Below are 12,330 nucleotides of genomic sequence, written 5' to 3'. Positions count from 1 at the left end.
TCTGCAGTGTCTAGAAGTCTGTATGATCCTCTGAAGGGTAGAAGTACAAGAGCACGCAAACACACACATCGAACCAAACACTGTGTACTTCAGACCTCCTCTATCCACCAGCCCCCTGCAGTTTTCATACTTGGCATAGAGACAAGCTCACTACCCGTATTCATTTTATAAAGATGAAAACACAATCAATACAGTGAGCCGGGAATTGGAAGTCATTTTCATTAGAGCTGCTGAGAGTTGTGCAGTCATTACCAGCAGATAGCACAGGGGGCCCCGGCTGCAGGCAGCCATTTGTATTCTAGACGCCTGCCCTTCCTCTCTCCTTGCAGCCCCATCTTACCTCTTTCGTCTATCTCTGTCTTCCGTCTCTGGATTCCCTTTTCCCCTTCTCTCAACATCTCATCCACCTATAGAAACTATTTTTTCTAGGTCATGTCTCTCACTCTATCATAGGAAAAGATTTTATATTTATTTTTTATTTACATTTCATCTGGGGAGCACTTGTAATAGACACGGCACTCTCTTTCAAGCCGTCCACCGCAGCCATTAAACGCACTTGTGGTTTGTTTGTTTTTTTGCTATTGAGCTCCAACTGCTATTTCATATTTTCTTCTCCCGGATTATTCGCATCATCTTCCCCCACCCCCCTTCCTCTATTTGCCTGCTCCCTCCACACCAAATGTTTTCAAATGGAGGGAAACAAGTTAAAACACCACAACAAAATGCAACAAGAGAGACCATCAGCACACGCTCAGGGGAAATAACAGTAGCTGGCAGTGGCCATTGGAAGTTGCAGCAGCAAAATAGAGGTGTTTTGTCTTCTTTTTTTTCTCTTCACCCTCGGTGGCTCTGAGTGCTCTGAGCTCATTGTCATAAAAATGGAATCTGTCACCCTGCTATAGACCTCAGTCAAGGTAGAAAAGAGAACAAATACAGACGCTTGGTAGGCGCCCACCTACACAGCGACACTCACAAGTCTACAAGCGTGGAAAGCCTGCAATTTGAAGACAAAGCTGCTACACAGTTATTGTTGCTTATACACAAAGGGAGGATTGTCGTTTTAATGTGTTGTTTTTTATGTCCTAACTCTCTGTGATTAGCCTTTTTTTGTAGTTAACACAGCTGCTTGAAAATCTATTTAAAAAGGCGGTATATTTGTTTATCTCAATGACAGAGTAATCTTTAAAAAACTGTTAACAAATGTAAGAGTTCTCAAGTGTTGTCATGCAGTGAACCATCAAATAGATGTGCACTTTATTAGGGTAATAGATCCCATTGCAATGAAATAAAAAAGACAAACTCATACTTAGATAAACAATTGGCAAAAACGAAAATGACAAGGAAAATAGAGTCTGGTCTTTTCTAACATTAAAAAAGTGATATGTTGATATTAAAAGTACACAAAGAAACTAAAGATGGTGGCTGAAGCATTGCTGGCTGCAACATCAGAGAGATGGAGCGTGGGTGGGGCCAGAGAGAGCTTTTAAAGGCCATCCAACAGATGCCAAGGATCAGGCACTGATGGCAGGAGGCATTCAGATCACCTGCAAGATACCACAGGGTGCACAGAGTAGGAGTTTGGACATAACACAGACACACTGAAACATTGTTTTCATACAGCTATTGCATTGCCACAAAATAACTTAAAAACGGAGAGACTGGCAAAATGCCCATAGAATTTGCTGTGTATGTTTTTAGAGTTCAGAGGATGATTAAAGGGCATGCTAAAATGTTTCTAAAGAAAACTTTACTTACAGGATAATATAAATGTGAATCAGTCATTCAATGTCCTTGCACACAAGATATTGTTTGATGTAATTCGATAATTTTCATCACAGTTGCTGAGGACGTCCATGTTTCCCATACCCCTTTTCTACCAAATTAGCTCCGGTTCTTGAACTGGTTCCATTCAGGATTCTTCGAACCTCGTGTTGTCTTGTGCACAAACCTTTGTCTCCACCAGTTTTGAGCCATTGTAGTCAACTTAAGCTAGATTCTGTTATAAAAACAGGATTAAGGACTTTTTGACCACTGAATGCACTTGTCTGGCTAGTAAATGCTTCTAATTTTAGTTGTTTTATGTAAATAAGCTGATTGTTTCAACTCTTTCTTTGTTTTTGTTTTTAAATTTTTTTTTGTTTTTTTGTTTTTAACTTTTTTGCTGTTGTGTCTTTAGTCTATTTGTTCCTTTTATATGAAATTTGCCATGTTGTTTCTCTCAGTTGGACTATTCGTGGTTGAATAAAGGTTTTAATAAATAATGGCGGTTACACTGTCATCGGACGATGTTGCACAATGCACAACGAAAGTAACCAGAGGTAGCAAGATGGTGGGTTGCACTGATCACTGGAGAGCTTTTGCTCCGTTATAACAGATATGCCAGTATATTTTTATCCAAAAAACAAGCATGGACCAACTGTTAATGATAAGAATGAGACATATAAGACTCCATTCTCTCCTTTCAGCCCGTAGAATATGGCACGCTCACTGATGTGGTCACTGTACGCTCTTGCTGTTTTTTGGTTCTAGCTGAATGCCAACTTTTCAAAACTAATTTATTTTTTTTATCAAAATGCTCAGAAAAAATCAAAATAAGTGTGCAAACTGGAACAGAATCGTGCCCCTGAAAAGAGATACCAGAGGAAGAGATCAATTAAATGTGGCAATACCATGATCAGGTGTGTGTCCCACAGAGGTCAGATTTGACATTTTTAGTTGCTATTGGTGGTAGGAGTCTAAGAATAGCAAATATGATCCGTGTGTTTTTCACTCCACAATTTTGTTCTTTGCGGTTTAATGAACACTGCAGCCCTTAGGGGAGTTTTTTAGAATATTAATTTGGTTATTTAAACGATCATGTCATCCACCTCTTCCGCTTCCGCTCTCAGTGTTCGAGTGTCGATCATATCCACAGGATCTTACTGGTGCTCTGCTTTTCCTTACAGGCCACAGCGGGTGAACTGGGTGAAGGTGGATGACGATGTGCCATCCCATGCCGTCATCACCGGCGGCGATCTTTACATTGAAAACCTAAACAAGTCCTACAATGGAACCTACCGCTGTGTGGCCTCCAACGCAGTGGGGGAGTCTTTCGATGATTACATCCTCTACGTCTATGGTATGTAGGTCTAACGCTGACCTTCCATCACTTTACTATCTCTCTTTCTACCTGTATCACTATATCTTGTTTTTCTGAAGCCTGGAACACACTACATGCGTGAGCAGCAAGGGAGCATCACGGAACCTGTTTTTTGGGGGGCAGTTTGGTGCCCATGTTAACAGGTTTGAGCAGCCACTCTGCCTGCATGAGCAACGCTGGTCAGGTGCATCTCAGCTGTCTCTCAGATGTGGCACATCCAGAGTAACTGTGGCTCTCTGATTTTTTTCAGCATGGTGTGCACGGTAGTCAGCAACAATAGACAGTGAAAATGGAGTTTTGATAGTTATATCAACTCTATACCACCTTTTACTACAGTCTTCATTTGTCACAGATGAGGAAATAAAAATATAAATATCAGAAATATTGTTTTTCGTAATAGTCCTCTGACAACATTTCTGTCAATAGAATACCCTCAGTTATTGACACGAGGACATTTATTGTGAAATATTTGCAGAATTGTGTTGTTGACAATGCAGGACTTTGCACGGGTTCCTAAATGAGTGGAATATGTGCTTATAATTGTGGAAGCACAGTACTCATAGCAGCAGAAGCATCGCAGAGCTGCCAATATAGACACTGCCAATGTGCAAGGCGCTGCAGTTCGGCGAGGTTTCTGTTTCGAGCTGCTCAGGCATGCAGTGTGTCCCAGCAATGACAGATTGTCCCATATACGTTAACACCAGGATCATTCATATGGTGCTATTAACAACATCGGTGAAATGTTGGTTCTCATGCAAGCATCTGTAGCATACTGAAGGCTGAGGCCATGAGCATACTCTAATGTATGCAGACTGACTTTAAAATAAGGGCTGTGTTTTAATACAGGTGCAGTATGCTTTTAATCCCTCCCTGTATGCATTGCACTGTGGATATGGACAATACCTAAAGTTTATCAATTCGCTCTGTCCACTTTGTTCACACGATTGCGCTCCCTGCTCGGCACCTGGATCCATAAAAATAGGGTCCTGAGGCTGCATTAAGACCGGCACAGTAGGGGGAAAAAAATCCTTGCAAGCTGTTTTGGCCCCTGATAAGCATGCAAACTCATTATTACTACAACTCAAACTGGATTGTATTTCATCTTCCCCCTAATGCCTGTAGCAACACACCCACACCAAAGCAGCTCCTTGAGATGTTTTTAACACAGTGCTATTTTTCACTAACAATGAGGAGGTCATGTCCTCAGTTTTGTTTCTCTCTCTCTCTGTATTATTTGGTTATTTTAATGACCTGAAGAGAAGTTTACATTCTGCATTTACATACACATTTTGCATTGTGAATTTTGAAGACGGGTTCTAACTACAACCAGGCAAACATTCTTAAATTAAAATAGAAGAAAGAGATTGAGTGTTTGTCTTGAGTTATATACCGGCAGTGCAGAGAAGGTTTTGAAACAAGTAGCAATATCAACCTCACCACTAGAAGCCACTTAATCTTGCACACTGAATCTTTAAATAAAGTAATCAAATTAAGTTTAAAAAATGATTAAAATAATCAAAACATTGCCAGTCAAAAATTGCCATGGAGAATTGAATTGGGCAGTATTGACCTTATGACCTCAGTATTTCTAAAATCCCTCCCAGCAGCCCAAACAGGCCATGTCAGGTTTTTCAAAAAATAAGGTCAGTTAGTGACAGGAGGCTGTGCGCAAATAAAATCAATATTCAGCAAACACAAAAGAGATGTGGTTTTGTTCTAAAAGTAAACCTGACTACATCAGCTTCAATGTGTCATTGGATTTCATTTTCAGTATGTGGCTCAATAGGCCAGATTAAAATTTTTGGAGTGCCTCATCTCATGTTTATGCAAGTCAAGTCGATGTTATTTACATAGCCCAACAATACAAATAACATGTTTGCCTCAACCTGTGCAGCATACAACAAACTCTATCCTCTCAACTGAGAAAAACATAAAATGCACTGCTAACCACTGTCCATCAATATGTTGTGAACCAGTTTGGGTTTTTTTTCTGTTTTTTTTTCATGGAGTACAGCAGCCAAAACAAATCTGGAGATCAATACATGAGTGCGGTGTGTATGTTCTACCTCCCACAAACCCGGGGTAATCCTTTAACCTGCCTCCGCCTTCTTCTGCCAAATTTCTTTGGCTTCCTGTTGATCTTCCTGTAGATGTAACATCCTCCTCTCTTTTTCTGTTTCCCTCTCATCCTCATAAGCATTATCTTAACATGCTTTTATACTGTTGATACCACTAACATTTTCTCCCTGAGCAGGACATTACACTCTAATGCGCTCATTTTCCCTGACCAAAATTACTTCACTATCACTTTTGGTAGAGCCTGAGCCCGCAGAGAAATTATTTGGCTGCTATTGTCAGAGGGAATTAGCGGAGTGAAAAGGCTTCTTTTTTATGTAGGGGGGTAAAGAGGGACTCTCAGTGCCTGACGGACACCAGCTGAATGGATGTTATTTACAGCAGAGCGGGTTGCTGTGCTAATGATGAGTGCAATAAAACAACAGAGGTGCCGCTGAAAATCAGGAAACAGCTTACTGCCACCTGCTATATTACAGCTGTTAGTCTGCACTAACAGTGTAGTGAAAGTCTGTGTGTGTTCTGTTTGTCAGAATCAGGCTGACACATACGGACAGCTTTGGATTGAAGACGTTTTCAGTGTTGACTTGTTTAAGAATTTGTCTGCAGTTTGGAAAAAAAGGATTTGAGTTAAGATCAGATAGTTTAGGATTAAAAAGTGAAATGTGAAAATCAGAAGTGAAAATTAGGTCTGGAGTAATTTTCAAGGGAATTATTAGAGGTTACTATGGTAAGACAAAGGTGTGTTTTTGCAATCAGATCAGTGACAGGACTCATAAAAGACCGTTAGGAAGAGCAACCATTTTACTTAAAGCAGCATCGTTGCTCACATTTGTGCAATCCATTATCCTCAACTTTGCATGAAGTATGAATTTTCTGGTAATTTTAGAAGCCTTTTTGTATGTCTCTCTCCTCGGGCCTAAACAACAAAATCCCATGGTGAGGGCTGCAAGTCGCCCCTCTCTCTTAACCACCCACACATCCCCCCATGGTGAGCAAAAGACAAAGATAAACACGGTAATGCAACATGTGGGCTACTAAAAGCCTTGCACAAAAAAAAAAACAGCCACCATTAAAACCATATAAGGCCTCCACCCTTTTAGAGCTAGTCTTTTGATGACTTTGATGTGTCCGCAGCTCCCACACGACTAATGTCGACTGTAATTCAACGGCAAATCATGCCGAACCTTCGCCTTGCTAATGGGAAGACAGGATGTTGTGGCTGAGCTGTCAGAAGCTGATTCTCACATTATGTTCCAGACCCCCCTCCACCACAAAGACACACACACATCACACACACACAAACACACACACACACACACACACACACACACACCACCTCCTGCTCCTGCACTACCTCTACACCTCAGTAGTCGACCACTTACCTAAACAGAAGCTGGGAGGAAGGCTTGTTTGTAGACACACAGTCTCGTGTACGACTCCGAACAAGCAGCAGGGGCATCAGCATGTTTACTCGTACAGTGGTGATATAAAGCATCTGGCTCTGGTTGCAGCATATTAGACTTGTCAAGTTAGAGCAGATTAGCCTTATTTTTGCTGGTAGGGTGCTCTGACAACTAATGTGTTTGGTTTAAAAAAACTCTTGTGTGTTTGCCTGTATGCCGTGGTTCATTTTGACTAGTGTAAAAGCTGTGTGAAACTTTGGTGCAGGCTGAACAACCAAACCATGTCTTGTCGTATCGTATCGTACTGTATTGTATCGTATCGTCTCGTAAGCCAAGACTGCCTACAATAGCAATAAATCCATCAGCTGGTTATGAACTATTAATAAAGCAATCTGGATCTGTATAAGTGATATACCTGATATACCTTTTTCTGCATATTTAAAATACATAAAAAATAAAAGCTTTACTCTGTTTTTTCATCCCCCTATTTTAATGGCTTCTCTCCTCTCGTCCAAAACATTAATTCTTGTGTCAAGTTGAGGTTGACTGGCACCCAGCAATGCAGCGTGTGTCCATCCTGTTGGCCGCTACTGCTGAGCATCACTCACCAGAAGTGTCAAGCACTCCACCATAAATCAGGCTTTAGACTATCTAAGGTGAATTAGTTTCACAAAAGTAAAGACATGCTAATTTTTGTTTTAAAAAGTTAACCTTCATACCTCCAGGCTATTTCAGAAAGATACATCTAACTTAAATGCGGCAAGTAAAAAGTGGAAGACTCTAATAATGATGAAGTCCCTCTGAGAGTCTGACAAAATGTACAGTGTTTTAGATTTAATGCACCGCAAAACCCCAAAAGCTGTCATAAAATAAACAGAAGTGTTTTCCACGTCTCCTGTGTTAAGATTTAATTTTCTTTATTAAAAGTTTAAAGAAAACAGCCACAATATCACCACAAGATCCCCAACTGTACATTAGAGATGTGTAATTTAATGATAAAGTCCACATGGAGCCTCCGCCCCCAACACTCGCCCTGCTTGACAGCCAGAACAAATGCAGCTATGGCCAGCATCTCCTCTAATACATCTGGTTCCCGAGTACTGTGACCCTAAGTGATGGAGAGCACTGTGAGACTGGCTGACACTAACAATGTTAACAGCGAAAAGAATGCAGTCTGTACCGCTCTAACTCTCACTGCCCCTCTTACTTCACAGGGTAAGAAAACACAACCATCAGGGTTTTCCTCTCACAGTCGAGTGAGATCCAGCGCCGAGGGGTTTTAAGTTGTTTACAGGCTGCCGCTTACCCAATAACTGAGTTCTCTTCCTCCCGCTCTTTTACCAGTACTGGCTTTATTGCACACCAGAAGCATGTTTAGTGACCCTGTTGCTTTCAGTCGTCTTCCTACCTACTTTACACGTCTTCTCCATTAAAGCACATGGAAGTTCCTCCACAAGTCACCGTTAGCTCTTTAAGTGGCATCCAATATTTCTTCAGGGGTGCAAAGTGTCCCGAAACATCCTATTCAAGCTGCAAGCGCTCTTAGTTTGCTGAAATTGCTCTTGAGTGGAAGTGAAATTGCTGGTGTAAAATGTTATGAGGAGGTAGAGTAATTCATCACTTCCAAAACAAATTTGCAGGGAAGTTATGTTTTGAATGCTGTCTTTTTCTTACCAATTCATTTTAAATGCTTTGATTTCTCTACCGTCTATCAATTTGTGAAATTACAGTGGTGACTCTGGGACAATTCTATAACCTAAGATCCCAACATACATCTCCCGATCACCATATGGATTGATTTAGTCACAGTAATTATGATTGTCTATTTGATTACACCCAAAATTTCACATGGATAAACTCTGGAAGGCATCTGCTGTATGTATTCAAAACCACGTCAATATATTTTTTTTCTCCAAATAATCTGCACCATATTTTTCTGTAGAGAATGCTTCTGTTGTGGATTCCAAAAATAACACAGCTTAGAGAAAACTACCCTTCAGTCTTCAATAAAATTCTGTTTAACCAAAAAACTACATTAGGTTAGGGCATTTAGATTTTCGTCTTCTATAAAAGGTTTTTAAATTACCACTTATGGAATAATTGGGAGCATAAGCACAGTTTTAAAGTTGATTACTCATAAAGAGTTTAAAGTGTTATGTACTTAATTACAGTAATTATGAACTCAAGTTTTTAAGTTGAAAATGTTTAAAAATCGAGTTGCTCCAGTGTATTTTTCTGATGTATTTTTAGGCCTTGTCAGCTTTTAAGACAATTAAGAAACAACAAAATTGTTAGGCAACTTTTTCTATTTTTTTGTACTGCAGTTGGGTATTTTTCCCATACAATATTTCAGTCTTGACTAAAACAACACAAATTTAAATTGCCCCACAAATGATAAATAAACAGCTTGTTCATAGGGCCTTCGGGAAATTCATAGTAGATTGCTCCAAAGCTGGAAGCCTGGTCACTTTAAAAAAATTTCCACAGTAAGAGGGTCTTTTCAATCAGGTCTCATATGGCTTTAAAAGTTCAGAGATGTGCATGAGGCCAAACTTTCTTTGAAAGAAACTGGTCGATCAGAATTATCTGAAGAATATTTGTTGTTGTTACATTTATCACTTTTCTATTGTATCTTCTCTCTAGGAAGATCAAATCAAAAGTTCAAAGACACAAAGTATTATTCTTTCACAACATTGGCATTTACAAATGTAACTTTGAGTCAATGTCAAGTGTGTGTATGTAAGGCCTCCAATCACAGCAAGAGTGTCACAGTTGGTCACTGGTTGAGATTATACACAGGGCAAGGACACCTCCTGAAGGGGCCAAGGAAAAACTTATCCTGACAAAATACATGAAAAAAAGGAAGAAACCTTGGGATGGAAAAAAAATATAGGTAACCCTTGCAGGGCTAAGCAGCACTAAATGAACACAAAACAGTAAATCAATAAAACAGTTAGGTGGTGTAGCAGATCAGAAAACTGAAAGAAGCAGGGAAACATGAAAGCAAACAGGGGAGAAAATCATTTCTGACGAGGTCACAGCGATACACAAAGAGGCATCTAACAGCATTCAGTCTGTTAGATCTCTAATGCTCTGGCAGTGGCATTATTTGCTCTTTTTTCCTTATATCAAAGTTTAACCCAAACAATCACATCACGTTTGTCTTTGGAAGAAAATCGTTGTTTTGACTTTTTTTATTCTGTCAGATATACCCTTAAAAATTTCATTGTGAAACTTAAACTAATGGCCAAATATGTTATTTTGAAAAACAACTCACTATCTGATAGCTTCTCCCCTATTTGGAGCACAAGTTTATTGTGTTTTAGATGAACACTTAAATATTCTACATAGTTTCCCTGTTTTACTACACCGCACTGCACTTTTCTATAGTGTATAATGCTGTATTATACAATGTTATACTATACCATACTTTACTGTATTATACTATACTATGCCATGCTATACTATATACTTACTCTATACAACACCACACTATACTATATACTATACTATACTATATCACACTGTACTATACCATACTGTACTACACATTATTTTGCTTTACTTTACTGTACAATGTGATAGTTGCTATAATACACTGTACTGTACTATGCTCTACTTTTCTTTACCATACCATACTACACTATACTATACTATATTTTGCCTTACTTTACAATACTATACTGTGCGATACTTGCTGGACTGGACTGGACTGGACTGGACTGCACAATACTATACTATACTATGTCACCATACCTTACTCCACTAAACTGCACTGTACAGTACTTTTATGTGCTACACTACACTACATTAGACTATAATTTTAGAGTAGTCTATGTGCATTAGTTTCCATTTAATGAGAAATAAGTCACTGTCATTATGTGGCATGTCTTAGAATAAACTTTTTTTTAAGATGTGCCCCGTATTCAATAAGATTTTGTTGGGTTTATGGGTTTAAAAATGCATTTTCCTAAAAGTTATATGTTTCATGAAAATCTCTGTGCTGGAGGTACTTTTTTCAGCTTTCATTTTGTTTGGTGTGATTACTGGCGCTGTGCAGATATTGAGTGTTTCTCTCATCCGGTGCTCACGTGGAGTTCTTTAACTCACCGGCTTTAGCGGGAATGATTCCTGTCAGGCTCCGTCTCTGAGCTTCCTGCGGTCCTGCTCCATTCGTTCAGACCAGAAACACTGATTCATAAGCCTCATCAGTAAACAAGGCCCGGTGACTCAGCGGGAGGGAAAACACATTCTGCCTGTCACATTTGAAAGTCAATGAGCTCCAGTCTCTTTGATACATTTCACCAGCTAGCCACAAAAAAGGGGGATTTGGTGTACATTCAGACAATCATCTTTCTTTTAATCTTTATTTTCAATCTTTATTTTACTGTTTTAATGAGTTGTTGACACTGATGATCCCAAACATCTGCTGGACCCTCACAGTTCATGACGGGATAAAACCAATTAGACAGCACCACCCCCGAGCTGGAGTTTTGTGGCTCTCAAGCATGTGTGAAACTCATCAGCTCAAGCTTCATCTGCCAGCCGACTTCCCAATGGATCATTTCTCCCCGCCTTTGTCTGCACATTGGTGTGCGCAGTCTTTTGTTTTGTCAAGGTTGTCTTTAAAAGAATGGAATTGTTGATAGATTAAAAACATAGCGTACATCAGCAAAGTTTGAATACTGATCTTGATCACCTGAAGGCCTTCATTTGCATTTTTAAATTTGCTTCGGGCAGAGTTCTGAGGAGCTTCACAGACCTTTCTGCCTTGTATTTGTAGTACAAGATGCATTTTTCTTTAAGTGCATAAAATAGATGATTTTCTAAACTAACAATTGTGAGCAGATTTTTTTTTTTTGCCGTAACTATGAACAACTTCTGCCCTCAGGGAAGACTACTTTCATATGATAAACAACCTTCGTACCCTTAGGGAAGACATCCTGCTCGACAAACAGCAGGGTAACTTTTATCATCTCTTTAATGTAATTTCCAGATGCATTAAATTTTCTATTTGAAGTGATTTCACAGTGAAAATACATTCAATTGAAACATCAGAAATTACTGATGCACATTTAGTAATGCAATTACAATAAACATGACATACTCTATGAACATTAACACAGAAAAAATAATCATAGTGCTTCTCCCTTTAATATAGCTTTTTGAGAAAATGGTACAATTTTTTTAATGGCATGGTGCTGCTTGTTCATTTACATAGATTACAATCCAGAATCTGTACTATTTATAAAATCTTTTAACATTAAGGAATTTGATTTCTTGAATGTGTCGTACCTTTCCTGGCAATCAATTTTAAGGAAAAAGCAAGTGTTAGTGTCAACAAATCCCAAATTAAGACTAAAATCAACAATGTATTTGTCAGGGCGTCTGGTGGCTCAGTGGATAGAGCACGCACCCCATGTATAGAGGCTGTGTCCTTGCCGCTGCAGGTGCAGGTTCAATTCCAGCCATGGCCCTTTGCTGCCCTTTGCTGTCCTTGCTCTCCCCCCTTCACCTGTGTGCTGTCCTATTGATTAAAGGCAAAAGCACCCCAAAAAAATCTTAAAAAAAAAAAAGAACAATGTATTTGTCTCTCAGTACTCTTTCTCCACGGGTCTGAGTCCAGCGCCCATTTGTTTTAACTGACAGGACAGAATGAAAAAATATCGTTTTAAAAGCCTCAGTAATTTCCTAAAACAAGTTTTTTGCAAA

The 12,330-nt window shown here is 39.4% G+C and overlaps 1 protein-coding gene across 4 annotated transcripts in view; it reads left to right on the top strand.

Moving 5' to 3' along the window:
* cadm1a (cell adhesion molecule 1a) overlaps positions 1-12,330 on the top strand; it is a 438,346-nt gene that overhangs the window by 374,723 nt on the left and 51,293 nt on the right. For all 4 annotated transcript variants that reach the window (XM_042499349.1, XM_042499346.1, XM_042499347.1 and 1 more), the window contains one exon: positions 2,946-3,118. In XM_042499349.1, the coding sequence (XP_042355283.1) occupies positions 2,946-3,118 (173 nt within the window). The remainder of the gene's footprint in view (positions 1-2,945; positions 3,119-12,330) is intronic.

Source organism: Plectropomus leopardus, chromosome 13 (assembly GCF_008729295.1).
Source record: "Plectropomus leopardus isolate mb chromosome 13, YSFRI_Pleo_2.0, whole genome shotgun sequence".
NCBI lineage: Eukaryota > Metazoa > Chordata > Actinopteri > Perciformes > Serranidae > Plectropomus > Plectropomus leopardus.
This window is presented reverse-complemented; position numbering and strand designations above follow the sequence as displayed.